At 36.0% G+C, this 27,109-nt stretch overlaps 1 protein-coding gene across 8 annotated transcripts in view; it reads right to left on the bottom strand.

Moving 5' to 3' along the window:
* The window catches only part of GCFC2 (GC-rich sequence DNA-binding factor 2), a 56,391-nt gene that overhangs the window by 5,166 nt on the left and 24,116 nt on the right, over window positions 1-27,109 (bottom strand). For 4 of the 8 annotated variants that reach the window (XM_047852273.1, XM_047852275.1, XM_047852274.1 and 1 more), the window contains 10 exons: window positions 25,832-26,018; window positions 23,536-23,659; window positions 22,492-22,573; window positions 21,856-21,968; window positions 20,424-20,623; window positions 17,557-17,707; window positions 12,226-12,347; window positions 5,506-5,582; window positions 3,676-3,742; window positions 839-985 (listed from right to left, as the gene is read on the bottom strand). In XM_047852273.1, the coding sequence (XP_047708229.1) occupies window positions 839-985; window positions 3,676-3,742; window positions 5,506-5,582; window positions 12,226-12,347; window positions 17,557-17,707; window positions 20,424-20,623; window positions 21,856-21,968; window positions 22,492-22,573; window positions 23,536-23,659; window positions 25,832-26,018 (1,270 nt within the window). Of the gene's footprint in view, window positions 1-838; window positions 986-3,675; window positions 3,743-5,505; window positions 5,583-9,260; window positions 9,370-10,078; window positions 10,132-12,225; window positions 12,348-17,556; window positions 17,708-20,423; window positions 20,624-21,855; window positions 21,969-22,491; window positions 22,574-23,535; window positions 23,660-25,831; window positions 26,019-27,109 lie in introns of those variants that run through there. The other 4 variants (XR_007150820.1, XR_007150821.1, XR_007150822.1 and 1 more) reach the window with 4 other exon arrangements.

Here is a 27,109-nt window from a genome sequence, read left to right on the forward strand (position 1 = left end):
TCTTAATCTTTTCTGTGTGTTTAGGAATTATTAGAAATTATTTTTATATATTCTTTTTTTGGTGAATTTCCTGTTACATGTCTTTTGGCCATTTTTAATTGGAATACCTGAATTGTTTACTAATTTTAAAGAGCTTTTTAAAAATGTAGATATTAATCCTTGTTATGGTTTACAACTTTTATCAGTTTTTCAGCTCCCTTTCTTTTAAACTTTTCATTGTAGAAAATTTCAAACAGGAGAAGGAAGAAGTATGGTAACCCCAACGAACCTATCCTCCAGTTTTAACAATAATCAAATAAATAATCCTGATATTTAATGCTTTTTGATTCACTGAAGTTTTACACATTCATCATCAAATCACTTACCTTTTTTCGCTCATTTCTTCTTTTAAGTTCAAAAGGATTCCCTTACCATCAGCTATATTTATCTTCCTAGTACAATATTTTATAGTTTCATTTTTATACTTTATTTCATCTGAAATTTATATTGGTATTTACTGAGAAGTGAGGATTTAATACTATTTTAGTTGGTTTACCACTATTTACTACTTTTTCTTCTCCCTGCTGGTGATAATTCAAACCAGTATACTAATTCTTACTGAGGTGTTGGTTGCTTTTGGGTTTCTAGTCTATTAAATTGATTTGTTATTATGTGAGTACCACAATTTTAATTACTCTGTTACAAAATAGATTTTAAACTTTAAAGGAAAAAAGTAATCTCTACACCTAAAATGGGACTTGACCTCATGACCCTGAGATCGAGAGTCACATGTTCTACTGACTGAGCTGGCCAGGTACCTCACAAAACAGATTTTAAGAATCCATTCCTACATACTTACCTGGCTGCACTTTTTAACAACATCTGGCCCAGGACTGGCAGTAAGAAGAGCTGTCATAAGGTAGCGATTCAGCAGCTTCCCGAGTCCTAGTTCTTGCAACGTGTCATCTGGGAGGAGTCCATTCCAAAGAAGAATATTGCGGAAAAGCTAAAGTACAGTATCAAGTGAGTATGTGTAGCTGTTTCTCTAAAGAAAAACCGTAATAGTTTCCAGCAAACATAAAACACTGGTCAAATTCTTTTAAATTTTTTTTTTTTTTTCCAACGTTTTTATTTATTTTTGGGACAGAGAGAGAGCATGAACGGGGGAGGGGCAGAGAGAGAGGGAGACACAGAATTGGAAACAGGCTCCAGGCTCCGAGCCATCAGCCCAGAGCCCGACACGGGGCTTGAACTCACGGACGGCGAGATCGTGACCTGGCTGAAGTCGGACGCTTAACCGACTGCACCACCCAGGCGCCCCTGGTCAAATTCTTTTAAACTCTCCTTATTAGTACTGGTAGAAGTGTCAGTTTTATTTATTTTTTAAAGTTTATTTATTTTGAGAGTGAGAGTGAGTGATCATGAACAAGCAAGCAGGGGAGAGGCAGAGAGAGAATCCCAAGCAGACTCCCATGTTGTCAGTGCAGAGCCCAACATGGGGCTCGATCTCAGGAACTGTGCGATGGTGACCTAAGCCAAAATCAAGAGTCAGATGCCTAACTGACTGAGCCACCCAGGCACCCCAGAAGTGTCAATTTTAGAAACAGCAGAAAAGATTTTTTATCAATTACCTAATTCTTTCCAAGCTCTATATATTTGCTCATCCTATCTCAATTTTTAGGACTATCACCCCAAATCCATCTCAAATAAGTTCACTGGGGCCTTCCTTTCCAGATCAAAAATTTTCCTCCTCAATTTACATGCCCAGAGCCTGGGGCCATGGGGAAGACCACAGGACTCAGGGAAGGATTCATAAAGGACTACTATTAAGCCAGTGGTACTGGGGCACTTGAGTGGTTCAGTCAGCTAAGCGTGTAACTCTTGGTTTTGGCTCAGGTCATGATCTCACACTTGGTGAGTTCAAGCCTTGCATCAGGTTCTTTGGCACTGGGCTCTCTGCTGTCAGCACACAGCCCGCTTTGGATCCTCTGTCTCCCTCTGTCTTACCCCTCCCCCACTCACTCTCTCAAACATAAACACTTAAAAAAAGAAAAAGAATGAAAAAGACAACTCCTCAAAAAAACAAAGCCAGTGCTACTGTTACCAATGGATGATCCTGATATAAATGGATGATCCTGATATACCATCAAAGCTGACAATCTTATTGCTCTGATATATAAGATTAATAATCTGTGAGTCTGGAGATAAATTGGGTAAAACACTCATAAGAAATTCTAACAAAATTAACACTGGTTGCCTTTTTTCCTCCAAATCCATCTCTTTCAGTGCATTTTATGGTGTTTTCCATTTTCTTTCCACATTTACTGCAGTGTCTTTCCACACTTCGTGTCATTGTTGATGCTGCTCCCTCTTCCTGGGAAGTCTTTTCCCTGACTCAACCATGTGATAAATAATGGATTCACCCTATTAAAATCTAGACTTGCTGAGGTCACTTACAACCTTCCAATTGTCAAATCCAGTAAACATTTTCAGTCTTTCTCCCAATTCTCTTCGGTGGCATTTAATACCCTGCCTTCATTCTTAAAAACCCTTTGATTAGTTCTCATGATGCCACCCTCTTGTGACCACTCTAAGCTTCACAATAAATTCTAAGGTTTCTTTTAAGACTTCATTTCTCTGCCTGCCTCTTACGTCAGTGTTTCCCAATGTTCTGAGCCTTCTCGTACTTCACCTCATGAACCTCTCTTCAGAGGCTGTCATTTCTGACCATGGCTCCAAACACTGCCTAGATGTGGCTGACTCCCAAATTTCCAGCTCAGATCTGTCCCCTGCAATTCAGACACCTATATCTATTCCTGTATTTGTCTCACGGGTATCTCCAATTCACTATATCTGAAACAGACCTTTATCTTTCTGCAAACCTATTCCTACTGTATCCCCTCCAATGCCCTCAAAGAATATTATAAGTTACCAAGTTGCCAAAGTCAGAAACTTGGCTGGCACCCTATATAGTCTTCATATGTAATTAATTAGTCATTAAGTACTTTCAGTGCTTCATCCTAAGTATCTTCTGAACCCAACTTCTTACCATCCCTCCCTATTACCACTAACTTAGCCATGACTTCATCCTTTATCTTATTTTTCTAAATGTTTATTTATTTTGAGAGAGAGAAAGCAAGCATGCGCCTGAGCAGGGGCGGAGCAGAGAGAGAGAATCCCAAGCAGGCTCTGTGCTGTCATTGCAGAGCCTGACGTGGGGCTCGAACTCACAAACTGTGAGATCATGTGAGCCGAAATCAAAAGTCAGATGCTTAACTGACTGAGCCAACCAGGTGCTCGCCTTCCTTTATCTTTTAGACCAGGATAGGACAATGAGGGATTATGGGTTAAATCTAGCTGACTGCCTGGTTTTGTAGAGCCGATAAACTAAAAATGGTTTTTATATTTTGAAAGGATTAAAAAAAAAAGTAAAAGGGTAACATGAAGATTATGATGTTGAGATTTCAGTGTCCAGAAGTGAAGTTTTACTGAAATACAGCCATGCTCATTTGTTTACAAACTGTTTATAACTGTTTTTGCACTACAAAGGCAGAGCTAAATGGTTCAACAGAGAATGTATAGCATTCAAAGCCTAAAATATTTACTATCTGGTCCTTTACAGAAGTTTGATGATCTCTGCTCTATAGTACTCTGGATTTAAAATTTAAAAAATTTATTTTTGTAGTTTTTGCTTACCTTTACACTCGACCAGAACTGTCTTTCTTGGAACTTTGAATGTGGTGATGTTTTGTTTTCTATAGTGCTAATTTGAAACAGAGAAAGAACAAAATGCAAACTGTTAATCTTCCAGAACCAGAGTTTAAAAAAACTCAGTTTTTTTTAACCAAACTAAGCCTTTACACATTAACAGAATGTACATGGAATGCTCTGATGACATCGAAATTACAAGTACACTTTGATCCAACAACCCTATTTCTGAGAATGCCTTCTATATGTATACAGAATGGTAGGTCTATAAAATTATTCCTAGCATTGTTGCTAATGGTTTATCACTCACATGCTCACCCGTTACAGTACATTATATGAAGGTATATTATGCAGCTTAAAGAATGAAGAAACTACTCTTGTGATGACGTGAAATGACCTCAAAGATGTACTAAGTCAAAAAAAAGTAAGGTACAAGACAATGGTTACAATTGTACTCCTTTCCTATAGAAAGGTGGGGGGGGGGAATAAAGACTCCACCAAAACTACTAGAACTGATAAATGCATTCTGTAGTCACAAGATACAAAATTAATATAGAGAAATTTGTTGCATTTCTCTACACTAATAATGAAGTAGCAGAAAGAGAAATTAAGAAAACAGTCCCATTTATAACTGTACCAAAAAGAATAAAATATCTAGGAATAAACTTAACCGAGGAGGTGAAAGACCTATACTCTGCAAATTATAAACTATGGATAAAAGAAAGAAACTGAAGACGACAAAAACACACGGAAAGTTAATTCCATGCTCAGGGACTGGAAGATCCAATACTGTTAAAATGTCTGTATTACCCAAAACAATCTATACAGATTTAATACAATCTCCATCAAAATACCAATGGCATTTTTCACAGAACTAGAACAAATAATACTAAAATTTGTATGGAACCACAGAAACTCCACAAAAAGTCAAAGCAACCATGAGGAAGAACAAAGCTGGAGGTATCACAATTCCAGATTTCAAGATATATTACAAAGCTGTAGTAGTCAACAGTATGGTACTGGCACAAAAACAGATACATAGATCAATGGAACAGAATACAGAGCCAGAATTAAACCCAAGCTCATATGGTCAATTGATGTACAATCAAAAGGGCAAGATATACAAAGTGAAAAAGACAGTCTCTTCAACAAATGCTGCTGGGAAACTGGACAGCAACATGCAAAACAATGAAACTGGACCACTTTCTTACAACACACACAAAAATAAACTTACACCACACATACACAAAAATGGATAGAAGACCTAAATGTGAGACCTAAAACCACAAAAATCCTAGAAGAGAGCATAGGCAATAATTTTCTGACATCGACCTTAGCAACATTTTTCTAGATCCGTCTTCTCAGGCAAGGAAAACTAAAAACTAAAAATACCCTACTTGTTTCATAAAGTAAATCCACAATTCACAGATACTTTCTGGCTTTCTGTGCCAGGCACTGTTCTGAGTGCTCTCTTTATCTTCACAAGGTCCTGTAAAGTAGGCATGAATTTACATACAAAGATACTGATGCACACAAAGGCCCAAAGTCAAATATCTAGTAATGCTAACTCTGGGCTCCCAGAATCTGTGGACTTAACTATTCTGTGATGCCACCTGTCATAAAAAAACCTATGTCCAGGTGTCAGGCATCATACATGGCATACAAAATGTGACTAATATTTTTTTGAAATCTCAACTTGCATCTTAATAGGTGTATTTATATTTGAGAACACTTAATATAGTTCCTTTTGCATTACTTTCTTAAATCTGTATTACATGATTAGCTATTTCATATAATCTAGATATTAACAGCTCTTACCTCTTTGGATATAGAGGAATAAAAACATCATCTTCTATTGCTTTCTTCACTCTCAAAACAATGGATTTAAGTAAGTCCTATTATATAAAAATTTAAAAGCATCAGTGATAGTCATAGGTCTATTTACCAAAAGAAGTAATTTTAACAGTATGGTACAAATATCAATTAGGTACAAGAGAACTTTATTCACCATGTTGGTGCATTTTCATTGCTGTATAGTATATTCTGTTGCATGAATACTAATAATGGGACATTTAGGTGGTTGTGAGTTTGGGGGCTATTATACACAATACTGCATAAAAATTCTTGTACGTGTCTTTTAACATACATAGGTATAAATTTCTAATGGAATTTAGTTTATGTCTCTAGATTCAACTTTGTACACAATGCCAAAATGTTTTCTGAAGCAGTGATATTCCATTTACATTTCCACTAGCTACGTACAAGAAATCCTGCCTCCCTACATCTTTACTAATAGGTGGTATCCTTTTGTTTTTTAATGTTTGCAATTCCTGGGATATGCAGTCATACTTTATTATGTTTTTTAAATATTTTTTTTTACTTTGAGAGAGAAAGAGAGAGGTTGGGGGGAAAAGGTCAAGAGGGGGGAGAGAGAATCCCAAGCAGGGTCCACACTCAGCCTGGACCCAGTATGGGGCTCGATTCCACAACCTGGGGATCACAACGTGAATTGAAATCAAAAGTCAGTCCCTCAACTGACTGAGCCACTTAGGTGCCCCTGTTATGGTTTAATTTTTATTTTCCTTTTGAGTAATGTCATGATGAGCGTCCACTCATTCTTATTTGGCATTTGGACATGCCATTTTGCTAAGTACCTGATTAAAAGCTGCTTGTCTATTCTTTTTTAAAAATTAGATTCTTTCTTACTGATTTGTAGAAGCCTTTTATATATTCTAGCTATGGGTCCTCTGTTGGTTTATCAATGCACTTTGATGTAGTAAATTCACTTTGGCACATGCATTTTATTGTTTGTGTATCAAAAATTGGGAACAACCAAAATATTCAATCATAGAGACTTTTTAGTCATCATGATATATCCATCCATTGCAAGAAAATATTAAAGTTTATAAAGACTACTGTAGTAACATACAAAATTAAATATTTAATGAGATAAGGGAAAGAAGTAGGATCCAAATGTACACAGTCACTAAGATTATAACTTTGAAGTAAAAGGCTGGATGAAAACATCCTACAATGGTGTCTAGTCCTTGTACTAGGATGAAAATATAAAGGGAGTTTGAATTTTTCTTCATGTATTACCAAAATTTCTATTATTACCCTCCTTCTTAAGAAGAAATCCATATTTGAAAAATAAAAATTCCACACAACAGGCTATTTTCAAGTCAGTGACAATGTGTGTTAGTACAAATTAAGCTGTCAAAAAACTCTATACTGACCAAATTACTCATAAATTTAGAATTCAACCAAATATATTTTTTTTCACAAAAAGTATTTCTAACTGAAGTCCTGTTTCTTTTTCCAGATATCTATGACATATTCCTCCATGGCCACATATCAATGTTTAATATTAAAAACAAAAATTCAATTTTTTATACTCCAGTTCTTAAACATTCTGATATTTTAAAAGAATAAAGATCATTTTTCTAGGCATTGTCTCCATGGAGTAGTATTTGGACTTATATATATATAAATTACTGAGTTAGTGTTTGTACTAGAAAAGTTATGCTTTTTTTTTCTTCCATTTAATTTAAATGTTTTTGAATGCTGGCCTGGACAAACAGTTTTTTTCTTTTTTAAGCAGGCTCTATCTGGGCTTGAAACTCACAACTCTGAGATCAAGACTTGAGCTGAGATCGAGAGTTGGATGCTTAACCGGCTGAGCCACCCATGTACCCCTCCATATTATTTGAACTTTTGTTTCTTAAAAATAGTTCTCTCAAACAATGCTATAAAGGACATTATTGAGTCAAACAATGGAAGTGGAACATGGATGGTAGATTAAATATAGTCAAGTTTACTGAAAATGATTAAGTGTCCCATGGTTATGTAACAGACTATCTTCATTCTTAGCAATTAGGCAATTTACTCTCAAATTTGTTCAGGAGAAACAAATCATCATGTGTATATATGCAATGGGACAGCAAATAGTAAAGCAAATGGGGCAAAATATTAATGATAAGTGAATCTGGGTAAAGGGCCCATGAGCATGCTATTTTTACTTATGAGAATTTTCTCTAAGTTTGACATTTTTTCTAAAAAGACTGTTTAAAACAAATTAGCATATTTTAAAATTCTGAGCTTATTAACTTTGAATATTCAAAATACATTATTTTGTGGGGAAAAAAAAGTTCTCCAAACAGTAACCACACAACCACACACATACACCTCTATATATGCTTTAAACTAGCTTTGAAAAGACTCATAAGCTTTAGCTAGCTGGTTTTTACACTGCTCTTTATATTCACAAATAATCCTGGGTGGCTTGGGCAGATGTTGAGGCCCTCAAGGGAGAGTGTGGGCAGGCACTCACTACAGCACGAGCAGCTGTGCTTTTGTGTGTGTGTGTATAGGGGTATGTAAGAACTAATTTGATAAAAGGTCTGTTGATGAAAAAAAAAATTTGAAAATTAGCAATCTAAATACATAACTGATATTATTTTCACATTTGCACTAACTAGTCAACTAACCTATGCCTAAAAACATTTAATGATAGGTAATCACTATCTCGTGAGGCCACCCATATCTTTGGGCAGCTATTAACTATTAGATTTCAGTTAACAATGAGAAACAAACTTCTCTCCTGTTCTTCCACTCACTTGTCCTGATTTACTTCTTAGGATTATACAGAACAAACAAATCTAATTTCCCTTCCACATGACAATTCTTTAGATTCTAAGACTAATACCTCACTTTTCTACATTTTCTCTTTCCTGTACCATCTTAGATACTCTCCATTTAATATACCCAGAATTAAATGCAACACACCCAGGAAAACCTTATCCATGAGTATAGCACATATAACATTTTTACTCAAAACAGCACACACCCAGTAAAAAGAATTCCCCTTAATCTTTCTGTTACTCAAGTGACACTGCTGACTCATATTGGGTTTACTGTTGATTATAGATCTCTCTCTGGTTTACCTATATTGTTTCAAAGCTATTTCTTTCCTTTTATTTATGCAGCTGAATTTTTGAATGCAAGGGTAGTACATAATGTATATTCCTTTCACATCGCATATTTTGAGAGTCCATTTTCTCAGTATTTGAAATCTTTTTGGATACTATTCTACTATCCAGAAGTCTGTGATAGAATTCCTAGCTTTGTGCCATTGACAAACTTTATTACCATGCATTTTACATCTTCATCTAGTTAAAAAAAAATATTGAACAGGGCAAATACTGAGAAGATATCTCATACTAAAAGACTACCTCCATAGGTAGCCACATCCCTCTTGGTCAGTATTCTTTAGGTATACGCTACCAGTTTCTTGTATCTCACCATACCACTGTTAAGCTTATCATTCTCCATTTGATCCATAAGAACGATCATAGCATACTTAAATATATTACCTGCTCTAACTGCACAGTACCTTATTTACCATGAAAGTAACTGAGACAGTATGAGAGAATTTGAGTTTATAAGCAATCACCTGTATTTAGGCACTCTATCAATGACAGATTACAGTAATCACTACTTTTTTTAAAAAAAGTCTTCATAATCCACCTCTGTAATCTATTTTAGAATTTAACAAGAATCAAAACTATTCTCACCAGGGATTAGCTTACAGAATCATCTGGTTCTTACTTCGAAAACAGGAACTATGCTGTATGATTCCACTCTTCTGGAACCTTTTTCATCTCTTCAATTTCTTACACATCACTGAAAAAAATACAGTGATCTCACTGGCAAGGCCAACCGTCTTAGTAGCCAGAAACATTATGTAGTTCAGTGATTCTTAACTAGGAGTGACTGTGCCATGCCCAGGGAATATCTTACGATGTCTGGAGATATTTTTGGTTGTCAAGACTGGGGAGCACTACTGTCATCTAGTGGGTAGAGGCCAGGAAAGCTGCTAGCATGCTACAATGCACAGGACAACTTCCCACAACAAATAATTATCTGCTCCAAGTGCCAAGGCTGCTGAAACTGAAAAATCCTGATATAGTCAAGTGTCTTACTAATCACACAAAGAACCCATTTTCAATATTCATAGTAGGAGGGCTTCCAGAATAAAAAATTACTGGTCTAAAAACTTCATGAGTCTATCTGTAACACTTTTGAAAGATTTTAGTTATTGTAAGTTGCGAAGTGTCAGACCTATTGCTTAATACCCAAGTAACCTTTTACAAGTGACATGGCCCTCTGGGCCCCACCTTCTTCCATCTGTAAAATGCAGTTAAAGTCAACACATTTTACAAGGTTGTGAACATCAAGTGAGATAATGTGAAAGTGTTTAATAAATGGTAAAGCACTGGGGTTACCTGGTGGCTCAGTCGGTTAGTGTCTGACTTTAGCTCAGGTTGTGATCTCACAGTTTGTCAGTTCAAGCCCCACATAGGGCTCCCTGGTGTCAGCACAGAGCTCGCTTCGGATCCTCTGTTCGCCCCTGCTCTCTGTCCCTGCCCTGCTTGTGCTCTCTCACTCAAAAATAAACAAACATTAAAAAAAAAATGGTAAAGCACTATTTATATTTAGGTTATAATTACATAGTCTCATACAAGGAGCAAACACAGGATTCCATATCTACTTCCTTATAGATCTTCTCTACTAATCCTGGTTCCATGCTCTGTAACAACACAGAATAAATCTATTCCTTCTTCAAATACAGAATCTTCACGCATATCTTCTTCTAAGTTAAATATCTCTACTTTCTGCAATGATTTTCATATGTTATCTGTCTTTATCCTTTTGGAGAAAGGTGAAAAATGCCCTCTTTCCCATCAGTTGCTATGTTTAAATCCTTTACTTTCCATTAGGTCCCAGTTCAAATGCACCATGAACATAAAGTCTTCCACTGTGAAACATAACTTCTTTCTCCTGTTCCTCTTTTGAAGTTTCATAGCATTTTATCTGGGCTGCTCAGGGAAGGCCACGTGGTCAGTGACATGGGCTTAGGCTTTAAAATAAGATTAATTAAGGTTCAAATCCTGGCTCCTGACTCAAGATGTTACTATGAACAAATTTCTGACATTCAGTTTCTTCATCTGTAAAATGAAGCTATCATCCAATTTTTAATAGAGCTGCTAGAACCAAGTGAGATGTCACAGGTATAAGACCTAACAGAGTGCCAAGTACACAGTGGGAATTAAATAGGTGTTCCTTGTCCTCCTCCACCTCTCACTTCCTATTTATTTTTAAAGTTCATTTATTTTGAGGGAGAGAGAGAGAGAGAAAGCAGATGGGAAGGGTAGAGAGAGAGGGAGAGAGAGAATCCCCAGCAGGCTCCACACTGTCCGAGTAGAGCCCAATGTGGGACTTGAACTCACAAACCATGAGATCATGACCTGAGCTAAAATCAAGAGTTGGTTGCTTAACCAGGAGCCATCTGGACGCTCCTCACTTCCTATTTTAAGTAACAATTTATGTAAATCTTATTTCCTTTAAGATTACATGCTTCTTGAAGGCAGAATCATGCCATTTCCCTCTTCTCCCTCCTACTTCTTACAGCTTCCCTCCTTCATAATAATTCCAAGTGCTAAAATTTAATGGTGTTCAGAATATGAATGTGACATGTCTCCTTGCTTCTCAACCACCTTGGTTATTCTCCAGATACTCTCTAGATAGTCAATCTCTCTCAATTTCTTTAAAGTTCAACATATAATTGGTTTACTGAATTAACTGCATGAATATATGACATTCTCATCAACAGAATGATTAAAAAACAGAGTACCCCAATAAAAGTATAAGATTTACTGGACTCTCATCAAGGCCTCTATAAGGTCCCTCCTTATATGTTAAGTAAAACTCAATTCTAAATCATGGTAAGATGAAAACCTATACTCTGAACTTTTTTTAAGGATTTTTTTTTTAAAAATTTTAAGTACAACTACACCCCAATGTGGGGCTTGAATTCACAATCCTAAGATCAACAAGACTCACATGCTCTACCAACTGGAGCCTACCAGGTGCCCCATATCCTATTGAACTTTGAATCTTAAAGGGATTAATGTTCTTAACTTTGGCAGACTACAAATATACAGTTAATATCATGAATGTTAACCCAATTTAAAAATAACCATTAAAGCAAAGCCAAAATACTACTAGATTTTTGCCAAAAGAACAAAGGTAAAGAATTTTTTTCTTTTAGAAGGAACAAATTTGCACTAATTCATTTATGCCTGCTCATCTCTGCAGTGCCAATGTATATTCACAAACCTAAAAGATGGCTGGCTGGACCATGAGAACAAAAATCAGACCACTGAACAGAGAAGAATAAACTAATTAGAATAAAAGCAATAATATGGGTCTTATTACATGTATGTGTATTTTATAATTAATAACGATTGCCATCCCTGTTAAAGTGTTCATAAATATCAAGGTATAGTCTTTCATCTAATTATTACAAAGAGCAAGAAATGGTCAATCCTAGTTTTTATAAATCAAAAGTAAATCTATCTTTCACCAAATTGCGTTCTGGTAATTATTTCTTCTGCATCTTCTGTAAACAAACATTTATAACAAAATTACATTAAGTTATAAATAAATCAAGAAGTTTGTAACTCTAGAAATTATTACCTGTTTGCCTTTACTAACTTCATTTCCACAAGTGGAAAGTTCTTCAAGAATCACTGTGCAGTGTGTTATTAAACTTGTTGTCTGTGAGGTCGACAAGGGATCCCAAATGAATTCTATAAAGTCTGAAACAAAAGTTTCAGTAGTGTACAATTTATTTCCTAGATTGCTTTGCCTGTCACGTGTAAATAACTCAGGTCTTCAGAAAAGACTTCCCTCCTTCGTATTAAAATCCATGCCATTCATTACCATTATGTATTTGCATACATCTTCAATTTCCTTGTCCTTTTTGGGCTCTGCTGAACTTGTCTCACTCAATCACAGCCCTAGTTAAATCCACTGGTCATTGAGTCTGTGGCTCCAACTATGTGGCTAAAACATGGCTAGAAAAAAATACACTTTAAATTTATCACTGTGAAACCCCAGTGAACTCTTCAAGCTGTCTAGTAATCATTGTTTCCCTGGCCCATTCCCCCTCCCTCCCATGCAGATGATTATTTCCTGTGCTTTCCTTCCTCTTCACTCTGTTAATGGACTTGACTCTTCTAGATGACTATTTACTTTTTTCTTCTCTTCCCTTGCTCTCATCTTCAGCTGATTACTTCCTCGACGATGAGAAAATAGATAAGAGATGTTCTACAAAGGACTACCACAGAATCTACACACCTACCTGCATCTATACCCACATATTCTTGTCTTCCATTCTCATGGATAAAGCACCACACTCCTCGCTAAGGCCAATCTTTTATTTGTGCAAAAGGTATCAACCCCTTTGGCTTACTGGAAGATTCTGTTCCCAGAATTCTACCCTCTTTATTTAAATATTTTTAAAATATTTATTTATTTTTGAGAGACGGTGGCGGGGTGGGGAGCAGGCAGAGAGGGAGACACAGAACTCGAAGCAGGCTGCAGGCTCTGTGCTGCCAGCATAGAGCTCAATGAGGGGCTTGAATTCACAAACTGTGAGATCACAACCTGAGCTGAAGTCAGGTGTTTAACTGACTGAGCCACTCAGGCACCCCCAGAATTCTGCCCTCTTAACTCCGGTATTGCCATTGCTTCTACTGGATCTTCCCCATCAGTCTCCAATTATTCTCTTATATTAAAAATAATGCCTCCCTTGACCCTTCTTTCCCCTCTAGTACGGCCTTATTTCTTTCCTTCATTTTATAATAATTCTTCAAAAAACTCTCTGAACTGTCTATTTTCAATTTATCTCCTATTAACTCTCGAATATACTTCAATTAGGCCTGATCTCCAACCATTCTACCTAAACAACTACTTTTACCATCACAGGTGACCTTCACATTGCAAAACCTAATGGCTGATTCTAGTCCCCATCTGATTTATCTGCAACAGTTGATCATTTCCTTCACAAACATTTTTAAAAATTTTTATTTATTTTTGAGAGAGAAAGAGAGAGGGAGAGAGAGAACAAATGCAGGAGGGGTAGAGAGAGAGAATCCCAAAAAGGCTCTGCCCTATCAGTGCAGAGCCCCATCTAGGGCTCGAATCCACGAGCCACGAGATCATGACCTGAGCCACCCAGGCATCATCAAACATTTTTTTTCTTGGCGTCTGGGATACCACTCCGAGTTTTGCACCTACCTCTCTGGTCTCCTTTACTGGCTGCCTTTCATCTCTTTTGACTTTAAAAATGCTGGAGTACCTCAGGACTCAGCTCACTTACCTTCTCTTTCCTATTCATGTTTATCCCTTAGTATTTAAGGTCAGTTTTGCAGCTTTAAATGTCATCCACGTGCTGATAAATTCCAAATTTATGTCTGCTACTTGGACCTCTCCTTTATGCTGATATATTCAACAACCTAGCTGATATCTCTACCTGGATGGTAGGCATCAGAAACTCAACATTTGTCAAACTGAGCTCCTGATAACACCTCCTTACCCTAAAGCTCCTCTCAGTCTTTTCCATTTCAGGAAATGGCGAATCTGTCCTTCCAAATGCTCAGGCCCAATCCCATGTGGTCACTCTTGATTCCTCTCTTACTCACACAACCAATCCATTCTCAAACTGTTAGTGCTGTCTTTGAAATGTATGCTTAATTCGACCACTTTTCAGCACCTCCACTTTTAACACTCTAGTCCAAGCCAGTATCATCTGTTGCTTAATTACTGCAAAAGCTTACGTAGTCTGCCCACTGTTCATCCTCAACACAGTAACTACAGCGATTCTGTTAAAATGTTAGGCAGATAGTATCATTCCTCTGTTCAAAACTCTCTGGGCACCTGGGTGGCTCAGTCAGTTAAGCAACCAACTTCAGCTCAAGTCATGAAATTGTGGTTTATGAGTTCAAGCCCTGCATCAAGCTCTCTGCTGTCAGCACAGAGCCCACTTAGGATTCTTTGTCCACCTCTCTCTCTGCCCCTCTCCTACTTGTTCTCTCAAAGTAAGTATACTTAAAAAAAAATAACTCTTCAATTACTTCTCACTTTTTCACTTACAATAAAAAAAATGAAGTCCTTACAAATGATTATAAGGACTCACATAATGTAGCTCATGTCATTTTGTTAACTTCTACCTGCTTTCCACCCTTCCTCACTCTAGTATAGCTACACTGGCTGGCCTATGTGCTGTTTTTCAATCAAATTAGGCCAGCTCCTGCCTCAGGGCCTTTGTGTTTGCTGTTTCCACTGCCTTGGATTCTGTTTCCTCAGATGTTCATATGGCCCACTTCTTCCTTTCGGAATTGGCCAATCTATTTTATTTTATTTATTTATTTTTTATTTTAGAGGGAAAGCGTACATGAGTGGGGAAGAGAGGGAGAGGGAGAGAGAATCTTAAGGGAAATCTTAAGCTGGCTCTAGTCTAGGGCAGAGCCCAACGTGGTACTCTATGCCATGTCCCTGGGATCATGACCCGAGCTGAAATCAAGAGTTGGACGCTCAACTGACTGAGCCACCGAGGCACCCCTAGCCAATCTATTTTACATTGCACTCCTCTTCAATAATTTGTATCCCTTTCCCTTACCTTTTCATCTTAGCCCTCATAACTAATATGTTCTAGATTTTATCTTGTTTATTTATTTTTTTTTGTTTACAGAATATAAGCTCCTGGAGGGAAGGGATTATTATTCACTATATATGCTGAAGCAACAACAGGGTCTGACATAGGACAGACCCTTGTAAAACACAAGTGAAATAACAGAAAAAATGAAATAGGTTAAAAAAAAAAAAGCAAAAAACAAAACAGTGATTTCTCAAGCATCTGGAAAGTTAGGCTTCTAATAACTTTAGAGATAACTGGTCAACTAATACTGAGAGCCTACTATGTACCTAATGTTCAGTACAAGAGACAGCATAAACAAGATTATTAGGTAGGTAGCTGCCTTTGAAGAACTCTAATGGCAAATACATTTATATCAGCAATTACAATTCAATGTGTAAGTATCACTACAAGTTCAGAGTGCTACAGGAACCCAGAAAGGTGTGCCTAAACCAGTTCCTAGAAGTGATGTCCATACTGAGTCCTGACAGATAAAGAGGAGTTAGCAAGATAGAAGAAGTGGGCTGGGAGGTTTGTCAAAACGATGAAACATAGAAGATACAAGAAGAATACAGCTGAAATACACAAGTGGGGATGAGGGAAAACAGGAGTGGAGCTCAGCAAGAAATGGGGTTGGAGAATTACTAAGCAGAGAGGTGATTCTGAAAGACTAAGAAAGTCATGTTAAAGAGTTTAGACTTCATCCCAAGGGCAGTTAAGAATAATAAAGTGTTTTAAGTAAGGTATGACAGAAGCAGATTCACATTTTAGACAGATTACTTTGGTTGTTGTATAGAAAATAGGTTAGAAAATGGAAAAAAAACCAGATGTGGCAATTGTTTATGGAAGGAAGGAAGGAAGGAAAGAAGGAAGGAAGATGGAGGAGCGAATGACTTGAAAGTCCTGGTTTGAATACACGGGTAGATAGATGGAGATGTCACTTTCTAGACAAGGAATATAAGAAGAACAGATCTACAGCAAAGGATTTAAGTATGATCTGACATGTGGACTGTGAGGTGCCTGTTGAACATCCAAGTGGATGTATTCGGAAGGTACTTTGATAAGAAAGATGCGGATTTTCTCTGGTTCCTTTGGACTTAAAATTGTGTAGAGGAGTACCATCCAAAGTAACTTTCTAAATGATGGAAAAAACACATTATATCTGCGCTATTTTATGGACACGACCTACATATGACTACTAAGAATTTAGTGTCATTAGTGTGACTGAGGGACTGAATTTTAATTTTTATTTCCTTGAAATGTGTATTTTAATAACCACATTTAGTTACTGGTTACCACAATGAACAAAAATATAGATAACACTAAAATAGAGTATGAAATAGCCTAGGGGTTCATGAAGAGTACAAGGGCATCCAGGAAAGAACTTAAGAATAAATACACAGTATTAATTTCTCATAATTCTACTTACTTGAGGTTTAATTTTAAGTGAAGTATTTGGAGTTTTCAGAAGAGTATTTAAATCAGTCATATACATTCTGTGCTATCATTAAGACAACTAGGTAAAAGTAGTAACTTAATACAACCATGACTGCACTGCAAGATATGCTGAGAAAAATCTTAAAGTTTTAGCCAAATTGGCTAAGAAGCAATAGAAAGTAGTTGCTTCATCATTTAAGACAGTTCTATAGACTTTGCTATCAAAATCCATTCTCAGGGCCGTGGTGAAACAGATCTTTATCAAGTACAATTTCAGTTTAAATAAGCCTTCAGACTGAAGCACAAGCATCAATGCTAAATGCAGATATGAAGATGTAGTAATGTTTTTTAAAGAAAAAATAACAAGGGATGCCTGGGCGGCTCAGTCAGTTAAGTGTCTGGCTTGGCTGGGGTCACAATCTTGCAGTTGGTTGAGTTCAAGTCCCTCATCATGCTCTGTGCTGACAGCTCAGAGTCTGGAGCCTGCTTTGGATTCTGTGTCTCCCTCTCTCTCTGCCTCTCCCCTGCTCATGCTCTGTCTTGCTCTCTCAAAAATAAACGTTAAAAAAGAAAATAACAAGAAAGGGGAAGAAGTCAAGGGAAAGGAAGAAATACATGCAGTAGGAATCAAATAAATGACTTAGGGGTTATAAAAGCAACACTAATGTCACAAATGCTAAAGGCTGAAGAATACTAGCTAGTCTGGTAGCCAATCACTTGTGCAAACAAGCTCTTTTAACCACCTTCAATTATGACATCTCTTGATTTTTAATGCATATTACTTTCCTTGTATTTGAAAACTTCTGATAAAAGAATCTGTGACTGTAACAGAAATTAATGATCTTCGATCTGCCAGAGAACAATTTAATTTTATCAAGTTTACAAAGCAGTACCTGTAAGTCGAGGAATAACTGTTTTATTGATGATAGCAGACAAGATTTTCTTATCAGAACCATCTTCCTTCTTTGAATCTTCCATACTGCTAGCCATATATTCTTCTATAGATGTGAACCATGGCATCTGTTTTAAGCCTACAGCATCAAACTTATAAATAAAATTATTAAAGTTATCAATAAATTCTTATACAGTTTATTTTTAAAAAGTTAGTTTTTTCAGTAATCACTAGAGCTTTTCTGAGGAAAAAAAAGAGTAATTCCATATTTTAACCCCCTGTATAAAACACTAGACCAAGGGTAGGCAGGATGGCATGACTAGGACAAGATGTCTCAAAAATATGACAGAAAACTACATTCCATGCATCACTCATATGACAAATATGCCAAAAATGCCATATTCAGAACCTACCACACTTTACTACTGAAAAAAATATATACATTTGTAAGAATATCACTTAAAATAAATACAGATTTTGTTCACAAAAATTCAATTTACATCATACAAAATTCACTTTTGGTTCCCTCAATTCTCATAGGCACAAGTGTGTATTTTATAGGTGGTTTAGCTTATGAGGCAAGTAGCAGATGGCCAATTATGATCTGTTGAATGAATGAATGAATGAACAGATCTCCACTAGGTGTAACAGAGTACTCAATTTGGCCTGAGTGCTTAACAACGAGGCTCCTGTGCAACAAACTGCTTACCATTTTCTTAGGGATAAGCTTAGTTTCTATATTATGAACACTGCCTGGCCCTGAACCCAACACAGTGAGCAACAGACATGCATGACTGGGGCAGAGAAAGATAAAAGGACATGGTTCTGTCGCCTTTACTTCGTTAAATTTTTATCTTCAGTTTTCCTCTATTCTTACAACTTTGTTTTCTCATTTCCATTTTCTTACTAGGCACATCCACATGGATGTTCCACTATCATTTCAGCATCCATGTACAAAGTAAAACTTCCTTCAAAATCTTTTTCCCTCTGGAAAGTTCCCATTCCTATTAATGGAACTACCGCTGTTCTAATAACCCAGAATCAAAACACTGGGGTCACCTTTCAATGTGGTGTGTTAAGGTTATTCTTGGTATTTTACTAATTCTTTAATTTTAATTCCAATATAGTTAAAATAGTTATATCAGTTTCAGGTATACAATATAGTGATTCCATAATTCCATACATCACTCAGTGCTCATCACAAGTGCACTCCTTAATCCTCATTGCCTACTTCACCCATTCCCTTAACCCTCTCCCTTCTGGTAACCATCAGTTTGTTCTCCACAGTTATGAGTGTATTTCTTGATTTGTCTTTTTCCTTTGCTCATTTGTTTCTTAAATTCCACATTTGAGTGAAGTCATATAGTATTTGTCTTCCTCTGACTTATTTCACTTGGCATTATACTCTCTAGCTCCATCCATGTTGTTGCATATGGCAAGCTTTCATTCTTTTTTATGGCTGAGTAATATTCCATTGTGTATATAGAGACACACACACATACCCCACATCTTCTTTATCCTTTCATCAGTCGATGGACACTTAGGCTGCTTCCATACTGTGGCTACTGTAAATAACGCTACTACAAACGTAGGGGTGCGTGTATGAATTAATGTTTTTGTATTTTGGGGGTAAATACCCAGTAGTGTGATTACTGGATCAGAGGGTAGTTCTATTTTTTAACTTTTTGAGGAACTTCCATACCATTTTCCATAGTGGCTGCACCAGTCTGCATTCCCACCAACAGTGCATGAAGATTCCTTTTTTCTGCACATCCTCGCCATCACTTGTTTCTTGTGTTTTTTATTTTAGCCATTCTGACAGGTTTAAAGTGATGTCTCACTGTGGTTTTGATTTGTATTTCCCTAATGATCAATTATGTTGAGCATCTTTTCATGTGTCTGTTGGCTGTGTGGATGTCTTCTTTGGAGAAATGTCTATTCGTGTCTTCTGCCCAATTGTTAATTGCATTGTTTGGTTTTTTGAGGGTGTTGAACTGTATAAGTTCTTCATACATTTTAGATGCTAACCCTAATTTATTAGATATGTCATTTGCAAATATCTTCTCCTGTTCAATAGGCTGCCTTTTAGTTTTGTTGTTTCCTTCACTGTGCAGAAGCTTTTTACTGATCCTTAATTCACAAAACCTCCTATAATCAACCTTTTATTTCTCTTCCCTTTATCACTATCACTGTATGTAAGGGATTCACTACCTTGAACTTGGGCTACAGCAATAGCCTTCCAGTATTATCTCACCTGTTTCTTCCCTCCAAGTTAGCCAGCTGCTAGGACTTCCTAAAACACTACTTTCATAATTCTACTCTTCCCATTATTTATCAAAATAAGTTCCTATCTCTTACTTTAGGATATGAACCTCTATGCAACCTCTAGCTCCTGAACTAGGATTTCTCCTTACGTACCTTTACAAAAAAAGTTTTCCTTTTTTTTTCCTGTTTTAAATCTTATATAACCTTCAAATCCTCATTTAAATCCCTCCTCCTCAGTGTAGCTTTCCAAACCAAATAGTCCCAATATAGCATCTCCAACTTCAAAACTCTTGGTACCTATATCACACAGACTAAAATTCTTAAAAGCTAATACTACCTTCACATTTTTCAATGATTTAAAAATGACCTTAACTTACCATAGAAGAAGCTGAAAGACAACAAAAAAGTGTTTCCTTGACAGATGTTTAGTGCTATTCAGCCTTAAATATAAGAGAAGAACCAAGAAAACATGAATGCAGACTACTACCCCAAAGCACTAATTATCAATTCCAACTCTGTGTATTTTAAAGCTAACCTAATAACAAGGGCACTTCAGTAATGAACAGGACAGAATTATTTCTTTCACATGTTAAGCTTAAATACCTTAAGAGGATTCCAATCAATCAACTGAAGTCGGATTAGGGGATTTAAAAGCTTCGGTATGCATAAACTAATGAAAGCTTCATAATAAGAATCAGGAAACTTTTCTCGCCATTGTTGAAATTTCAACAAAATATTTTGGATATTACAAAAATCATCATGTACATCTTCAAAAATCTTCTTGTGATCCCGTAAAATTTCACCTGTAAACAAAAGGAGTCTCTGTATATTTTGCATTTTAAGTTTGTGAGCTTTGCTTCCTATAAACATCATCACGTGTAATGACGTATGTACTCAACAGAGCTGAAAACTTTCCTTTGATATTAACAGATAAATTACCTTTTATTTTTAAAAAACCACTTTAATAGCAATACTGACACTAAAAAAATCCACCACTTATTGATTCCCTGCGATTTCAGCATCATAACTATCTTCTCTACAAGGTAGGTGTGACTATTTATAGACAAACAAGCAAACAACATGAGACTCAGGGAGGTCAATGGATCTAAGATCACACAAAATAGAGACAGATGGGTTTGAAACCATCTGTTTGACTGTAAAACCCACATTAAAAAAAATTTTTTTTAACTTTGATTTATTATCTGAGAGACAGAGTGGGGGATTGGAAGGGGCAGAGAGAAAGAGAAAGAGAGAGAGAGAGAGAGAGAGAATGAATGAATGAATCTGAAACAGGCTCCAGGCTCTGAGCTGTCAGCACAGAGCCTGACGCAGGGCTCGAGACCATGAGCTGTGAGATCATGACCAACCTGAGCCAAAGTTGGACACTTAACCGACTACACCACCCAGGCGGCCCTGTAAAGCCCACGTTCTTTCAAATATGTGACATTTTACCTATGAATCACTAAAATAATGTTATTAAATTTAAATGTTTTATTTATTTTCAAAAGATTTTCTTTTTAAGTAATCTTTACCCTAAACATGGGCTCTAACTCCTAACCCTGAGATCAAGAGTCGCATGCTCTACCAACTGAGCCAACCAGACACCCCTAAATTTAATTGTTTTCAATTAAAAATGATAATATAGAAGGTATACAATACAGAAATGAAACCAAATTGTTCATGGCTCCTTTATAAAAAATGAGAAAAGCTGAGGGAAAAAACTATAAGGATGCAGAAAACTCACAATGTTCCTCCATTTTATGCCATTTTTTCAAAGGTAGGAAAAATCTTTTTTTTTTTTTTTTTTTAAGTAAACTCTACCCCCCGTGTGCAACTCGAACTCATGACCCCAAGATCACAAGTCATATGCTCTATGGACTGAGCCAGCCAGGCACCCCAGGAAGTCTTAAAGGGGAAAAAAATGTGTTCCTTTTTCCTTGAATTTCCCCAACGATATTTAAGAGCAATCACAGCAAAGCATTTCCTACCATTTCGATACTTCAAATTAAGACATATTAGAAACCTGGTAACTGACCTTGGGTTTTTTGGAAGTCAATCATGTCTGCTGAAGACAGTTCATCATCACTAGATGTCCCTTCCTGATGATCACAATTCCCAGAAAGTGCTCTTGCTTGTCTTCTTTGTGACCTATGTTTTGCAATAAACCGAAAACAAATTTAAAACAGTTCCTAAAAACAAAAACAAAACAAAAAACATTTCCTGCTGAAAAGAAATATTTTAAAACAAAAACTAGGAGTCATCATTTATTTACAATGTCTAGAATATATACCATATTATTATTATTAGCACACAATTTTGTTATTATTTTTGGCATTTTAGCTTCGTTAATCTGAATTGGTGGTTCTCCCTCTTTTTCTTAAAGTACATTCCCATGGGCTACCCAGATTTTAAAGAGGGGGTAACAATATAATAACTGGCTTCTAGTTATAAGCAAGTCCCAGACCGATAAATGCCATCTTACCCATTCCTTTTGACTGATCCAATATACCAATGTGTCTTTAAACCCTGGGGCTAAGGACTGTTTAACTAAATTTTGGTTTTATGTCATTCTCACAAATTAATGTTCAGTTACGGTTATTATACCATATGGGATAACTATGGTTAAGTAGTGAAAAATACTTGCTCAAGTCTTCACTTTATATATAGCTACCTTCGAGATTCAATCTCTTCCAAAATCCATGGAGTTTTTTCACCTACAGCCAAACTTCCATTTGTTGATGTCTCAGCTTTGCCTGTTAACAAATAAAATTAATTTCATGCTGCAAATTCTTAAAAGAAATAAAATGAAACATTCTGAAAACAAAAGTTGTATTTTGGGTGTATATACATGTAGGTATATATATAAACACAACACACTTACTTTGCTTAAATCGCATACTTCATCATATAACGAAATTATAATGTTAACTCCCTATCACAATATTGATAGGCATTGAGCCTGCTAGCCTAAAATACCCTGGCTGGTGAATATAGTTCAGCACTTGAGAACAGTAATAAAATTCTACCGTGTTTCTTTTTCTTGTATTCTTTTTCAGGTGTTTTCACCAGTTTTTTTTTTTTTTTCTCATCCCTGAATTACTAGAAATATTTGCATTACCAGTAAGTTATTCATATCATTTGTTACTTTGGTATGTACCATAATTTATAACTAACTACAAGTCATGTGTTTGAAAGTCATTTTGCTTTAATCAGCTACTTGGTTACGATCTCATCTCCTTCACTATTCCCCAACAGAACCTAATCAAAGGAAGGCATCTCTGAAAATACAAAACCAGTGTGAGAACTAAAAGGCAGCATCCAAATCTTATTTGAGATCTTACAGATGATTCTCTACTAAAACCCACCAAAATGTCTTTAACCTCCACACCTAATCCGTGGATCAGCCATGAAATCTTTAAGTTAGATTTCTGACACAGCCTACGGACTTATGTCAACTCATCTCAACAAAGTCATTATATAGCCATATACTGTCTCAAATACCAAATGATTAGAAGTTGTAATTTTTTTTTTTGTCTTAGGCTTAATTCAAGATATTTTGAAGCCCTAGTTCTAAATATTTTGGGGTTTTTGCAAAGAAATAGGTGAAAGGTTAGTGGGAAAATACACAAAAAGGCATTTTTTTATACAGAAATAAAAATATTTTTATTCTCTAGCTGATAAATCATAAATGATATTGAATATGAAAAACACTAACGTGATAATTGTTGTAAATACGTTGATTCATGTTTTAATTCATCTTGCCTGCGTTTCATAAAGGTCATGGCTTGTTTTAAAAGGAGTGCATGCATGGATGACTCTATTTCTTGGATGCTGATAATCTGAAATACACATATAAGTAACATTTTGTAGGTCATCAATAATCAATTACACAAAGTAATACTCAGATAAGCATATGTATGTGCTCAACACTCATATAAAAGAAACATTTCCGGGGCGCCTGGGTGGCGCAGTTGGTTAAGCGTCCGACTTCAGTCAGGTCACGATCTCACGGTCCGTGAGTTCGAGCCCCGCGTCGGGCTCTGGGCTAATGGCTCGGAGCCTGGAGCCTGTTTCCGATTCTGTGTCTCCCTCTCTCTCTGCCCCTCCCCCGTTCATGCTCTGTCTCTCTCTGTCCCAAAAATAAATAAACGTTGAAAAAAAAAAAATTAAAAAAAAAAAAAAAAAAGAAACATTTCCAATACTACCACATTTTAATTAAAAAAAGATTGTGAGATAGAGACCTGGCTGCCAATACTTTAATATTGATAATCAACTTACTGCACTGAAACAGCTATAAATATCATAAAAAATAAAGCAAATGGGTTCGAGTCTGGAACATGAATAGGAGTGAACAGATAAGAAATAGGATTTTTTTTTTTTTTAATTTTGAGAGAGAAAGCACACGTGCGTGAGTGAGAGAGGGGTGGGTGGGGTGGGGAGAGAATCCAAAGTAGGCTCTGCACTGTCAGTGTGGAGCCTGATGTGGGGTCTTAACTCACGAACTGTGAGATCATGACTGAGCTGAAATCAAGAGTCGGACGCTCAACTGAGCCACCCAGGCACCCCCAAATAGGATTCTTTTTTATTTGAGATATTAGGAGGAGAAAATAAAGGTGCAGATATTTTTCATAAGCCGAGGGGGCAGACTGTAGGAGAGCACTTGAGGAAACTGTTAAATCTGAAAAAAGGGGAGAATGGAAGAGACCTAACCAGACAGGTAAGAAAGCTGTGAAGCAAAAGTGAATGATTAGTTTCTTACATTTCTTGAGCAACAATTCTCCCCACTCCAATGATGTTCCCATAGCAGCTGCCCTGGGTACATCAATGTGTAGGCCAATGAAACTTTAATTCTTCAAGGATCAATGAATTAAGTTGTATTGCAATAAATACTTCAGAAAGTAACTACCAAGTGACAGTAAAAGGTAGTCAACTTGAAACAACTGGAGAGAAAAAAATCCAATTATTTGGTAATATTTTAAATGTAAATAAAAAGCAATGAAGAAAGTAGAGTGTATTTTTTAACTGGTTTGTCTACTTAAAAAAAAAAGTCAACTCAAGACCCAAATGTAAGGACTTAGTATGTATAAAACAAAAGCAGACTTATAAAGGGAGAGAATGATTCATAAATCTGATTAACACAAAAATGTCAAATGATCAGGATGTCAAAAAAAACACTGCAAATGAAATCAAAAGACAAACTGGAAAGTTTACCTATATCAAGTGGCATTAAAAATTTTAAGCAGTAAAGAGTTTTCACCATATAAAGAAAAAAAAGGAAAAAAAGAAAAATTGCCAATATGAAAAAAGATAACAAGGCAAAGACAACTCACAAAAAGAGACTGCATGTGTTAATAAAACAAAGGTTTTGTTTGAGATCAAAATAAGTATGTACAAGCAAAAAACATTATTTATTAAAAAAAATTTTTAATGTTATTTTTGAGAGAGAGTGTAAGTGGAGGGGGGAGGGCAGAGAGAGAGAGAGAGAGACAGACAGACAGACAGAAGATCCTAAGCAGGCTCTGTGCTGACAGCAGAGAGCCCAATGTGGGGTTCCAACGCATGAACCATGAAACCATTACCTGAGCCAAAGTCGGATACTTAACTGACTGAGCCACCCAGGTAACCCTGCAAAAATCATTTTTTAAATGAAGTAAGCTAAAAGAAAAACTGATGCAATCTTTCTGGTATTCAAATAATTTAGCAATGTTTCATAAGCCTTAAAAGATATTTAGAAACTTTGACTTAATAATTTACTTTCTAGGAATTTTTTTAAACAAATGGAATTTTAACACAAAAATTTATATACAAAACTTTGTTATTTATAATACCAAAATAATTGCAAAAAAACCCAACTGTCCAATATTAAGGGGATACTTAATATCACAGCATGTCAAAAATGTGTAGGAAAACCCTGAAGGAAATTAGTTGTGGGATTTTAGACTTTAAAAAAAAAATCTCATGGTAAGGGGATTTCTTTATAAAAAGGAAATATTGTATTTATGACCATGTACCTTTTCATTAAGACAGTCAATTAAATTTTCCACATAAATTTTCATGCTTTTATAGAATTTAAAATTTAGAGCTTGATTTGATGAATTCTCTAGTTTCTGGATGGTACTCTTCGAACTCTTGACATCTTGTATGTATTTTTCATATTCCCTCAGGTGTGAGCGGTGAGTATCCTGTAGCAGTGTTAATCTAAATAAACAAAATAAAAATAAATGAAAACTGCCTTGTTTCTCCAACTTTGATTTCTACCACGATAACTATCAATCTAATGAAATTTTTTTTTAAAGCTATCTTACAGAGCCCACCAAGGAAACGGACAAGCCTATAAACCTGTGTTTATGAGACTTGCTGAGCAAAGGACACAATGAAAAAGGTCTCAAAGGAAAAGGGAGGAAAGGACACTTACAGGTTTCAGGTGCTTGAGCTAATCAGAGGATAATTTTACAGTGAAAGTAAGTGTGGATTGATCAGAATTTGTAAACTAGGTGAGTTGCTAGACAATCCAAGGTCTTATATTTGAAATATGGGAATCCATGTGGCGTTACTGTTAAATCAGTTTGTGGTCTTTCTTCGAATATGGGTATTATTGAATAAGCTGGTATTAAAACCATTTGAACATGTTATGATTTGGTATAATTTAATGTTTTATGACTCGATGGTTTTATCTGTCATTAGAATTTGATGTTCTTTCAGGCATATTTCCTGTTTTTGCTGTAGTCCCCCATACACTGCTTTATTGATAACACAGCCTACTTTTATTTTATTTTTTTATTTTTAAATATTTACATCCAAATTAGCACACAGTGCAACAATGATTTCAGGAGTAGATTCCTTAGTGCCCGTTACCCAACAGCCTACTTTTTTTTTTTTTTTTTAACTCTTATTAGTATCACATGTATCAACTAACGTAGCAAGAAACAAATGTCAAATATAATTCAATGTCTGCTTATTTTTTAGAAGTCAGTTATCTCTCTGTATATTTGCCAGTAGAGGAATAAGAAACACTATTTCTTTAAAAATATCTGGAATGTGTTTTCCACTAATATTCGACACTGTGAATACATTACAATTTGAGAATTAACTACAAATGAAATAACAAATTCATAGTATGTAGACTTGAACTTTCTTAAAAAAATTCAACTCCTTCAGCTAACTTGCTGTGTATAATGAAAAATCATTAGTAAACACTTGCTTAGACCAAATGTCATCTTTTTTTTTTTTCTTAAAGACCAAAAATGTCTTCTAAGTTTCCCTGGAACAATGACTAATGCATTCGCCTT

This window comes from Prionailurus viverrinus, chromosome A3 (assembly GCF_022837055.1).
Source record: "Prionailurus viverrinus isolate Anna chromosome A3, UM_Priviv_1.0, whole genome shotgun sequence".
In the NCBI taxonomy this organism is placed as follows: domain Eukaryota; kingdom Metazoa; phylum Chordata; class Mammalia; order Carnivora; family Felidae; genus Prionailurus; species Prionailurus viverrinus.